General features: G+C 36.9%; 1 protein-coding gene across 1 annotated transcript; it reads right to left on the bottom strand.

Annotated features, from left to right (window-relative positions):
* Positions 1-5,127: 5,127 nt before the first annotated feature.
* On the bottom strand, positions 5,128-13,369 carry LOC124822799 (uncharacterized). The gene is made up of 2 exons (XM_047294865.2): positions 9,625-13,369; positions 5,128-9,168 (listed from the first exon to the last, which is right to left on the bottom strand). Exons 1-2 carry the CDS (start codon positions 12,569-12,571, stop codon positions 8,810-8,812), a joined length of 3,306 nt encoding a protein of 1,101 aa, XP_047150821.1. The 5' UTR covers positions 12,572-13,369; the 3' UTR covers positions 5,128-8,809.
* Positions 13,370-13,572: the final 203 nt, after the last annotated feature.

Below are 13,572 nucleotides of genomic sequence, written 5' to 3'. Positions count from 1 at the left end.
AACCCATCAAAAAGGTTTCACTAACTTAGCTATACAACAACTTGTGAAAAACATGCAATTTCTGTATCAACATGCTCAAGTCTCATTACAATATTATTTCTAAATTCTACATTTTCTCTAATCTTACAAATTTCACAAATAGTTATCGGTAACAGTTGTTACTTTAAGATGTGGGAATCATGAGACTTCATGCCAACAAGCTTCAAGTTCTACACTGACATTAAACTCTTAATATTTGAAGAGTATCCTTGTGATACCTTGACACTCTTTAAACAAAGGCAAAAACTTATTCTTTTGTCTGAACATAATGTAACATGCAAGGGGAAAATAAGTACGCTTACCAATCTTCCTTAATATCAAGTCTTCTTAGATCTTCATTTCAACCAAATTCAAATGATCATTGACTCCATCTTTTGTCTTTCCCTGAATGTTAAGTAGTGTACCAATCAAACTATCACACACATTTTACATTACATGCATTTCATTTATGCAATATCTAACCTCTAGCTTTGACCAATATGGAAAATCAAAGAATATTAATTTTTTCTTCCAAGGGATCGTTGTAGATGTCTTCTTGGATTTTTTCCCAAATACATGATTTACTTTACTAACTTTTTCATGAATTTGAAGACCAATTAGTGGAATTGGTCCATCATCATTCACTTCATGTCCATTTAATGTTTTTTTCACCTTTGATATGGATGATTATATTTTATAAATCTTCGATGACGCATATATATTGTCTTCCTTCCGTGTTTAAATTGAAGGCCAATTAGTGGAATTGGTCCATCATCATTCACTTGATGTACATTGAATGCTTTCTTTCACCTTTGATATGGATGATTATATTGTATATATCTTTGATGACACATATATATTGTCTTCCTTCCATGTTTCAATTGATGAGATGTAGTGTTTTCTTCCAATGGCTCGTTGTAGATGACTTCTTGGATGTTTTTCCAAATACATGATGTACTTTACTAACTCTTTCATGAATTTGAAGGCCAATTAGTGGAATTGGTCCATCATCATTCACTTGATGTCCATTGAATGTTTTCTTTCACCTTGGATATGGATGATTATATTGTATAAATCTTCGACGACACATATATATTGTCTTCCTTCCGTGTTCCAATTGAAGGCCAATTAGTGGAATTGGTCCATCATCATTCACTTGGTGTCCATTGAATGGTTTCTTTCCCCTTTGATATGGATGATTATATTGTATAAATCTTCGATGACGCATATATATTGTCTTCCTTCCATATTTCAATTGATGTGATGTAGTGTTTTATTCACATATAGAACATGCTTTATGACTCTTGACATTGTACCCTGAAAAATTACCGAATGGTGCACAATAACATTTCATGCATCATGAAAGTTTAACAAACAAAGGCATAAAATATTTCAACCCCATCAATGGATTGAGATAAACATCTATTACATTTTCAAGCTGCCTTGGACCATATATCATCATAAAAAATATCATGTAGTTTCTCTTCATGCACAATTATGGATATAAGTTGTAAATTATCAGCATAACGGGTTAGCAATTATGGTTGGTACTTAAACTACCAAATGGGTTCATTCCATCAGTAACTAAACCAAGCTGAAGATTTCTACATTCTTGACCAAATTGAGAGAATTCATGATCAATATTTTTCTATTGCATTGAATCAGTTGGATGACGAAGCAGTTCATCAGTTGCTCTCTCATCTTAGAGAAATATTTTATCTTTATCTTTTATCTTTAATTAATTTATTATTATTTCTTATTTGTATTTTGGGTTTAGCCCATATTTCTTTTATTATAAACATAGTATCCTATGTGTATATTCAACATAAAAAAGATTAATCTTGTACATAGTTTTTTTATACTATTAAACAATTATTATTAATACTACTTAAGATTGAAAAGAAATAATTCTTGAGGGCTTAATTGATCCCTCTCACAATCTTCTATTTATAAGAATAAATTGATACACAAATACATGATAAATAGGGTAACCCTAGACACAATATAATCATGATAAATAGGGTAATCCTAGACACAATATAATCATGATAAATAGGGTAACCCTTGACACACTATAATGATGATAAAATAGGATAAATATCCTAACACTCCCCCTCAAGCTGGAGCATACAAATTGTATGTACCAAGCTTGGAACAAATAAACTCAATCCGAGGACCCCTTAATGACTTAGTCAATACATCTGCGAGTTGATCGTTTGACCCAATAAACTCAGTACATATTTCTTTGGTCAACAACTTTTCACGAACAAAATGACAATCAATTTCTATATGTTTAGTCCTCTCGTGAAACACTGGATTTGATGCAATGTGGAGAGCAGCTTGATTGTCGCAATACATCTTCATAGTATGGATGTCACAAAATTTAAGCTCTTGAAGGAATTGTTTCACCCATATAAGTTCACATGTTAATGATGCCATTGCCCTATACTCGGCTTCCGCGGTTGATCGAGCTACTACATTCTGTTTCTTACTTTTCCATGAAATAATGTTTCCTCCCAGAAAAACACAATATCCTGTTGTAGACCGTCTATCAATAGGTGAACCTGCACAATCTGCATCACAATACCCAGAGACATGAATGCTTCCTTTATCTTCATATAACAATCCTTGTCCGGGAGCCTTCTTTACATACCTTAGAATGCGAATGAGAGCATTCCAATGGTCAACACATGGAGCCTGCATGAACTGACTAACCACTCCAACTGCAAAGGATAGATCTGGCCTTGTAATAGTGAGATAAATCAGTTTGCCAACCAGCCTCCTATACCTCTCTGGATCGGAGAATAATTCACCTTCTTCTGTCCTTAATTTCTGGTTTGGGTCCATGGGACTGTCTACCGGTCTACAATCAATCATGCCTGTTTCTTGTAATATATCAAGAGCATACTTCCTTTGGGAGATTACAACTCCATCTTTTGATTGCGCTACTTCAATGCCTAAAAAGTATTTGAGACTTCCAAGATCCTTGGTTTGAAAATGTCTACAAAAGTACTCTTTTAGTTGAGATATTCCAACAGCATCATTTCCTGTAATGACAATATCATCAACATATACTATTAAGTAAACACATTTCCCGAGAGAAGAATGACAATAAAAAACTGAATGGTCTGCTTCACTGCGTTTTAGCCCAAATTTTTGAACAATGGAGCTAAACTTTCCAAACCAAGCACGTGGGGATTGCTTAAGGCCATATAGAGATCGATGCAATTTGCATACCATACCAGACTCCCCCTGAGCAACAAACCCAGGAGGTTGCTCCATATAAACTTCTTCCTCAAGATCACCATGTAGGAAGGCATTCTTGATATCCAATTGATGAAGTGGCCAGTGACGAATGGCTGCCATGGCAAAGAAGAGACGAATAGTAGTCATCTTGGCTACAGGAGAGAAAGTGTCACAATAATCAAGACCATAAACCTGAGTGTAACCTTTGGCAACAAGCCGAGCTTTGAGCCGATCAATTTCACCATCAGGGCCAACTTTAACTGCATACACCCATCGACAACCAACCGCCTTTTTTTCTGGGGGAAGGGGCACCAGCTCCCAAGTATTACTGTGGTCAAGAGCCTGCATTTCTGCAATCATAGCTTGTCGCCATCCAGGATGATCAAGTGCTTCTTTCACATTCTTGGGTATAACAACAGAGGACACTGAGGATAAAAGAGAAAAATAGGAGGGCGACAATCGATGATAGCTTAGAAAATTATAAATGGGATGAGGGTTCCGAGTGGAACGAGTACCTTTTCTGAGGGCAATAGGCCATGCTGAATCATTTGCACCAGGAGGCGTGGGAGGAGGTGACGAGGGAGAAGAATCTGAAGTAGGAGATTCACCATTGTCTTGGGGAGGTGGACTATCCATTGAGGCCCTGTGTGGGATGATCTCAGTATGTGGAGAAACAGGTGTAGAAGGATTGTGATCAAGACTTGGAATGACAGAGACAGTGGAGCTATTTGACTCAGCCATTGGAATAGGAAGGACTTGCTGGAGGATAGAAACATCCTGAACAGATGGAGAGAAGTAAGGAGTCTGTTCAAAGAATGTGACATTGGCAGACATGTAATACTTCTTAGTTTCAGGAGAGTAACACCGATATCCTTTTTGAAGTCGAGAATAGCCTAAGAAGACACATTTGAGAGCGCGAGCGGAGAGTTTGTCTAGACCTGGAGACACGTCATGAACAAAACATACACAGCCAAACACTCGGGGAGATGTATGAAAGAGAGGATCATTAGGAAACAAAATGGAGAAAGGGACTTTATTATCAAGAGAGGAGGAGGGCATCCTATTAATAAGATAACATGAAGTTAAGATGGCATCCCCCCAGTGATGGACAAGAATATGGGCACCAAGCAAAAGGGTACGAGCAGTTTCAACCAAGTGTCTATTTTTTCGTTCTGCTATACCATTTTGTTGTGGTGTATGAGGACAAGTAGACTGATGTAAGATACCATGGGAACTCAAGATGGCAGAAAAGGAGGATGAGAAATACTCTTTTGCATTATCAGTTCTTAATATTTTGATTACTTGACCAAATTGATTCTTGATTTCATTCAAAAAGGATGTAAAGATAACTAACAATTCACAACGATTTTTCATAAGATAAACCCAAGTACATCTTGAATATTCATCAATAAAGGTAACAAAATATCTAAAACCAAAGGAGGAGATACGACTAGGTCCCCATATATCAGAATGGATGATGGAAAAACTAGAATTACATATTGATTGAGACCTTTTAGGAAAGGAAGATCTAACATGTTTTCCTAATTGACATGACTCACATTCTAAAGTTTGGAGACCACTAAGTTCAGGACACATCTTTTTTAATTTGGACAAATGAGGATGGCCAAGTCGATCATGTAGCACTTTAGGATTAGGAGCAGCAACACAAGACACCCTTGGACGAGATCCAAAATGGTATAATCCGCCAGCTTCATATCCTTCTCCAATCTATCTCCCCGAACCACGCTCCTGTATAACAAAAGATTTATGATCAAAGGTTATTGAACAATTTAACATTTTAGTCAACTGGCTTAAGGAAATTAAATTAAAAGGACAATTAGGGACAAAAAGGACTGAGTTGAGATTGAGGGAGGGAGACAAAGAAACATGACCGACTCCTTTGGAAGAAGTTTTAGATCCATTTGCAAGGGTTATGAAATAAGGTTTTTCTCGAAAGGAAATAGATGAGAACAAAGAGGTATTACCAGAAATGTGATCAGAAGCACCTGAGTCAATTACCCATGAATTTTGACATTCCATAGATTGAGAAACGCAGGCTGTTGATGTATTGGGAGATTGAGATGGTTGTGCCAAACTGTTAGACTTTAACCTTAAATACTCTTGATATTCATCCTCAGAAAACATAGAAGTGGAGGTTTCAGTTTTCGAAGTGGAAGTTTCAGTCTTCGAAATATTGGCGGTTTTGGAAGGGAAACCATGTAAGGAGTAGCAATTCTCTTGAGTATGACCCATCCTTTTACAATATGTGCATTGAGTACGTCCCCGACCTCCTCGTCCTCCTCCTCTAGTGCCATGTCCTCCTCTTCCTCGTGTGGCAACCATGACAGATGGTTCCACTAGTTCATGCGCTTCTTGAGTTTGAGATACCGGGACACGCAGAAGGCGAGTGGTCAATGTTTCCATAGAGGGAACCTCATGACTAGTTAGAAGTTGATCTCTGAGATGATCAAAATCGGGATGTAGGGCACGAAGGATCAACACCATGTAAAATTTGTCTAGTTTCTTTTTGATATCCTCTAATGGATCTACTTCCAAAAACATCCTAAGTTCTTCGACAGCAGATTGGGCTTCAGCCATGAAGGACACCATATCATGGTCTGCCATTTTAAGAGATGCAAGCTTGTTCGTAGTGTCATAGAGACGTTGAATATCGTTGGCATAAATGCTTTGGGCTTTCTTCCAAAAGGAGTGACAAGTTTTGAAAGCCCTCAAAGATACAAGAAGTTTGGGTTCCACTGATTGCCATAACAGGGTACACAACTGGAAATCTGCTTGTTTCCACTGATCAGCTTTTTCAGTAGGCACATGGCTTCCATCTCGCTCAAGGTGGTCATAATGCCCTTGGCCAAGGAACCACATTTCAACAGCAGCAGACCATGATAGATAATTTTTTCCATTTAGCTTCTCGGAGGTAATTGATGGACTTCCAGAGAAGGAAAGAGTACTGCCAGACGCCATCTCTGAAGAAGACAAATAGTACTAGCGAGGAACAAGAAAACCCTAAGGGTTTAGACGAAGGAAACTGTGACAGTGATGGACGACGGTGGCCGGCAACGGCGGGCGGTGAACGGCGGCCGGCGACGGACGACGGTGGCCGGCGGCGACGGTGGCCGGACGGTGGCCGGCGGCAGCGGTGGCAACGGTGACCGGCGGTTGACGGTGGCCGGCGGTTGACGGTGGCCGGCGGCGGGCAGCGGCGGGCGACGAAGAACTATGGCGCCGGACAGATATATATTACGAGACAGAAACCAGAGCGGGATCGACCCGCTCTGATACCAACTTAAGATTGAAAAGAAATAATTCTTGAGGGCTTAATTGATCCCTCTCACAATCTTCTATTTATAAGAATAAATTGATACACAAATACATGATAAATAGGATAACCCTAGACACATTATAATCATGATAAATAGGGTAATCCTAGACACAATATAATCATGGTAAATAGGGTAACCCTTGACACACTATAATGATGATAAAATAGGATAAATATCCTAACAATACTTAATCAAAATCACGAATTATTGGATTCCATGTCCCACACTCAAAGAGCTACAAAATAACGTAGAGTTTTGAAAAGAAAAAAAATCTTTGACCAACAAAATGATGACTATGGAGATATCATCACAATTTGAGAGGTTAAATTGTCTTTACGTCTTTAGTTCCAATAATAATAGATTGTAATAAAGGGTAGGAAAAATAAAAGCAAATCAGACTCACATCCTATGTGTTTCTAGTTGATAGTGTATTAACATTTTACGTGTTTCCGTAATTTAATGGCATCTTGACAAAAAGAAAGTAAGAAGAGAATACATATGTCCGACAAAAAACAAGCTTAATAACTTAATTATTACTTCTTCTAGATGAAACTTAAAATCTATAATTTGAACAAACCAAATTATTTCTATAACACTAGTAAAAAAAAGGTTTTTAACTCACACATTACGCTTCGGTTTCAAAAAAACCAAAGCGTATCAAAACACGGTGGCAATTTCGTAATTTTTGCGAAACTATATGCCTCAGTTCAATTAGAACCGATGCCTAAAGGGTATACTGCCTCGGTTCTCTGACCAACCGAGGCAAAAAACTCTGCTTTCGTTCTGCAAATTAGCTTTTTCACCTGCCAGCTTTTTCAAAATAGGCTTACTGTCTCGGTTCTGTGCAGAACTGAGGCAGTATGTCCTGCCAAAAGCTGACAACCTTTGTATCTGAACGTTTCAAATCAATTTTGTTAACCTTTACTGCCTCGGTTCCATTTGAACTGATGTCATAAGGCCTTTATGCCTCGGTTTAACCGCGAACCAATGCCTATAGTTTGTTTTTGCCATTTATAATTTTTTTTTTAATTTTTTATGATAGGTTTAGGCATCAGTTGTCTTTAGAACCGAGGCAGTAGAGTTTTATTACCTCGGTTGTCTACTTAACCGAGGTAATAACTTCTTCGATTTTTAAATTTCAGACCTTTCATTCTCCCCTTCCACAACCTTCTCACCACCACCATCCTCAACTCCCACCAAACAAACTTAACCTCAGACTCACCATCCTCAACTCGCTCCGCCGCCGCTGCCTCCACCATCGGTCGTCGCTGTTGCCTCCACCGTTGGTCGTTGTTGTTGCCTCCACTGTTGGTCGTCGCCACTGCCTCCACCACCGATCGTCTCCACTATCACTACTTCTCTCACGCGAACTACGTTGTATGTTTTCGGCATCGGCTGTTCGTCACCGTCTTCGGTCGTTCATCATCGCCTTCAGTCGTTCGTCGTCGCCTTCAGCCGTTCGTTGCCGCCTTTGGTTGTTTCGTCGTCGCCTCCGTTGTCCCAAATAAAAAAGAAAAAGAAAATATTTTGAAAAGAAAAAGTCCCCATTTTCTGAAAAATAAAATAAAATAAAATAAAAGGCATCTACCGCCTCGGTTCGAAACCAACCGAGGCAAAAAAACTCACACATACTGTCTTGGTTCAGAACCGAGGCAAAAAGATTACCCCTTTTTACCTCGCCTGTATATACCTCAGTTTAGGAACCACGGTCATAAACCCAAAACAACCGAAACAATAGCTCTTCGTTGCACTATGGAGATATCATCACAATTTGAGAGAGGTTAAATTGTCTTTACGTCTTTAGTTCCAATAATAATAGATTGTAATAAAGGATAAGAAAAATAAAAGCAAATTAGACTCACATTCTATGTGTTTCTAGTTAATAGTGTATTAACATTTTACGTGTTTCCGTAATTTAATGGCATCTTGACAAAAAGAAAGTAAGAAGAGAATACATATGTCCGACAAAAAACAAGCTTAATAACTTAATTATTACTTCTTCTAGATGAAACTTAAAATCTATAATTTGAACAAACCAAATTATTTCCATAAGTTTTTTGTTAAAAACTAAATTTTGTTATACAGAATTTTAATTCTCTAAGGAAATTCATTTATACAATTTTATCTATACATTACAAATCATTATTTATATACTCATGCATGAAAAGTAAATTTCCTTTTTTTTTTTACATAGTGAATGTCCTAGGTCAACATTTACTCTTCTTCATGTCAATATCTTTGCATCTAACTATCAGCTCCTTGACCACTTCTCTCATTGTTGGTCTCTCACCTGGATTCTTATCAGTACATCTCAATGCCATCAAGAGCACTTGTTCAACTTGTTCCCTCAAATTTGAATCCAAAAGTTCCTCTTCAAGCCCTGAGTCAACAATTCCATCAATGCCTTTTGTTTTTTCCCATATACATCTAACCCACCCCACAAGATCTTTTCCTTCTACAAATGAAGGATCATCTAGCACCTTCTTTCTGCATATCAGCTCTAGCAAAAGCACTCCATAACTATACACATCACTCTTCCTACTCATCACTGTTGAATAAGCATTCTCTGGTGCATACCAAGATAAACATGTGTTATTCCATTAAAGAATTCATATTTAGTTTAAATATGTTTTTAGACTATGCAAAATTCGAATTTTTTTTGTGTGAAACTTTGATATTAAATTTTAAAAATAATAAATTTAATCATCTTAACTTAATTATATTAAATTTCTTTTTATCTGTAAAATACGTTTTATGTTAACATTTGAGTTGTTTAAACTATTTGACATTTCTCGTTTTAATGTTAGCTAGAAAACATGTATGACACAATTTTTTAACATAATTAAATTAAAAAGACTATATTCATTTATTTTTAAAGTTTGAAGATCAAAATATATCAAAGTTTCATAAAAAAAATATTACAATTTCGTGTTAAAATTTAGAAACTATAAACATGTTTAATCCTTGTATTTAAAAAAATAATAATAAAGTTATCATGATGAACAAAGACTAGAAGAATTACCTGGTGCAATGTACCCTACTGTACCAGGAACAGATAAAGATTGCAATGAATAAGAGGAATGATATAGAAGTCTTGCAATGCCAAAATCAGCAATACGAGGCACCATATCAGAATTCAATAGTATATTCTTTGGTTTGATGTCTCTGTGCACTATGAAAGGGTCACAATCATGATGGAGGTATTCAAGTCCATGTGCAATTCCAACTGCAATTGTACAGCGAACATTCCACTCTAAAGTTGGTGGTGGAAACTTCTCATGCAGAAGATCATGAAGACTTCCATTTTCCATGTACTTGTACATGATTAGACCAAAGTCCTTTCTTAACCAGAAGTTTTTTATTCTCACTAGATTTCTATGCCTTATCTTCCCAGTGGTTTCAATCTCTGCGTTCATGCTAGTAATCAGTTTTTTGTTATCTTTAAAGGGAAATTTCTTTATGACAAAAACCTTGTCCAGACTGAATTCAACTTTGTAAATAACTCCATGAGCTCCTCTCCCAATAATATGCCTATCATTTAGGTTCTCTGTGACCTTCATCACCTTCTTGAGCAAAGTTGATGATCGCTGTTCGGGAAAAATCTTCACATCTTGCTTGTAGTATATCAGGTAAACAAGACCAAGTAACAGAATTGATATCAGTAGTGCAGATCCAACTGCTATCAACATAACTTTAATTTTACTCAGCCCTTTTCGATGTGTAGTGTTGTTCTCATCACATGGCTTCAAGCTGCTACTTTTGGAACAATTTGATGGAAAACATCTAACACATAAGCCAGGAACTCCCAAGAATGATGAGGAAGAAGAATGGAGCAAGTTCACCAGTGTGTCTGGAAGAGGACCAGAAAAAGAATTGTATGAAATATTGAGTTCAATCAATGAAGTGAGATCTTCAAGAACTTCAATTTTTCCAGTCAGATTGTTGAGAGAAATATCCAGGCTTTGCAGCAATGTCAGTTTTCCAATCTCAGGAGGAATTTCACCAGTCAGCCCATTAGCACTTAGATTCAACTCATAAAAAAGATTTTTCAACCCACCAATTGATCTAGGAATTTGGCCTCCAAAAACATTTCCCCCAAGATGTAGATCATAAAGGCCTTCAAATTCTGATAAGAAAGTTGGGATACCCCCAGTGAAATGATTGTCCCTTAAATTCAATGTTGCCAACCCTGTCCAAGTTCTCAAACTAGACGGGAATGAACCATTTAGAGAATTGAATCCAGCATCAAAGTACTGCATTTTCTTACAGTTTGACAGCTCATGTGGTAAAGGACCTTCTAATTTGTTTTGAGAAAGGTTCAACCTTTGAAGGTTCACAAGGTTTCCTAGCCCAAAGGGTATGATCCCAGAAAGATTGTTGTGAGATAAAATAACAGTAGTAAGATTTTTGCAGTTTCCCAAACTTGATGGAATTGTTCCATTGATATTGTTCCCACTGAAGTCCATGTAGGTGAGACTACAATTGCTTGTAAAATCAGGTAAGGGTCCACTTAAGTTGTTTCCATCAAGCCTTAACCTAGTAAGTGTGGTGCATCTTCCCATGTCAGGAGGAATACCACCTTGCAATTGATTTGAAGCCAGGACTAGCCTAAGTAATTGTTGTCCAAAGCATAGATTAGCTGGGATGTTTCCAGTGAAAAGATTATATGAGAGATCCATCTCCACTAAACTGCTATTGATTCCTAAGTTTTGAGGAATGACTCCAGAGAACTGATTGTGGTATATGCCAAGTTTTCTCAGTTGTTTGAGTTCTGCCAATTCTAAAGGCACCTCACCAGAAAGGTTATTGTAATACACATGCAGTTGCTGAAGGCTGGAAATTTTCCAAATGCTCACTGGAATTCCACCTGTCAAATTGTTGAAATGAAGTCTAAGATCTTGCAACTGACTTAGCTTTCCTAATTCACTTGGAATCTCTCCCTCAAGTTCATTGTTATTCAACATCAAGTATTTTAATGACCTACAATTACCAATTTCTGAAGGTATTTGACCAGACAAATGATTGGTTTCAAGGCGAAGAACAGAAAGTTGTGTTAATTGGCCTAAGGAGGATGGAATGCTTCCTCCTAAACTTGTGTTTAAAGCATAAATTTCTGTCAATCCACTGCAATTCCCCAAGGTTGAAGGTATGCCTCCACTAAATTTGTTTACTGACAGGTCCAAATATTGTAAAGTTTTACATGTGCTAGATCCCAATAAGGGAATGGTACCCTCAAGTCTATTATTACTGAAACTCAACTTAACAACACTTTGAAGATTGTTAATACTATCAGGTAGAACTCCATGAAACTGGTTATAGTCCAAATACAGCTCCACTAATTTACTGCAGTTTGCAATGGACGGCGGAATCATTCCTGACAACTGATTACGATCCAGATACAGTGTCACAATTTCTGTACCATTCCCAACATTCATTGGAATGGGACCAGACAAAGAGTTTTGGTTCAGGAGAAGATCTTCCAAGTGTTGAAGTTGAAACAAGAACTCAGGAATTTGACCAGTTATCCCATTGTACATACTACTGAAAGACACTAAATTCTGCAAGTTTCTCAAACTATCAGGTATGTTTCCTGTGATACTGTTATAAGAAAGGTCCAGGTTCTGAAGCAGAGTACAATTTCCTAACTCAGGAGGTATGTTCCCTGAGAAGTTGTTTGAGGACAAGTCAAGTGTTTGCAAGTGACTCAAGTGTCCTATTTCAGGTCCCAAAAGACCTGAAATTGAGTTTCCAGAGAGGTTAAGATAGATTGCACTATGGTTATTGTCACACTGGACTCCTAACCAAGAGCATGGAGTGGAATCAGAAGCATTCCAACTCAAGTTTATGGAAGGAGGAACAAATGTCCAATGCTTTTGGAGTGACAGAAGAGCCACCCCATCAGTGTTCAATGCAGTAACGGCATATAACATGGCAGAAAAGCAAATCATGACCAAGTTGAACTTCACCATGATGTGTAGCACACACACACACAAGCAAGCTAAAAAGAAATGGAAAATTCAAGTGTTGGAAATTGCTTTATCGACTTGGAATCTCTAACTCATTCCTCATAGACATATACATATTGAGAATACTTCTTAATAAAAAAAAATACAACAGTGTTTAAAAAAAGTACCTATTTTCAAGCTTTATGATTAAATTTTGAATGAGGTTTATGGAGGAATTGATGACTAGAATCTGAATGAAGGAAGATTGAGAGAGAAGGGAAATGAGAAAGATAGTAACATAGTGAAAGAGTGTTGAGTGTCAAGGAACAATGTTGTTAACTCCCTATATATATCAGTTTTGTCTATCCATAAGTGTCAAATAATTAAAAAAGATTGGTTAAACAGTCGCTGTTTATGTTGATGTTTCCAAGATTTCTGTATTAATTTTGTTCCCAGTTGAGTCAAAAATTAACTCGAAAAATTAACTGTTAAATTGGTTTAATTAAATTGGTTTAATAGAATTAAATTTTTTATACGTGATATTATGATGTTACTTAGAATTTCACGTTAAATTCGTTTAATAGAATCAAGTTTTTTATATGTGATATTATGTTGTTACTTAGAATTTCATTATATTATAAATTTAAAAATTAGGTTTTTTTATAATTTAAATCTAAATTAGAGTTTATCATCTTCTAACCTTACATTTTATAGTCTCATTTTATCATCTTCAACTCTAGCAAGTTCATCACGAAATTAGGGTTCATAAAACCCAAAAATTTGTTCAAAATTTGAAATTAAGCACCACCAAATTCCAAATTAGGGTTTATCAAAATCAGCTCAATGAAGACCAGCTTTTTCCAGCACTATCTGAGACCCAACATTCAGCACATCAACAAGAGCTTCCATCCTCTCCAAGTTTGGCAACGATTGCTCCATGAAAGCAACCTTAACCACTTCTTTCACAACCACCGTGGCAACCCCTTTACTCCAGTATTTGGAACCAATAACATAGCCAAGTTCCA

Source organism: Vigna umbellata, chromosome 3 (genome assembly GCF_029865625.1).
Source record: "Vigna umbellata cultivar VRB3 chromosome 3, Vumbellata_1.0, whole genome shotgun sequence".
Lineage (NCBI taxonomy): Eukaryota > Viridiplantae > Streptophyta > Magnoliopsida > Fabales > Fabaceae > Vigna > Vigna umbellata.
Note: the sequence above shows the minus strand (reverse complement) of the source record. Positions and strands in the feature narration are given on the sequence as shown.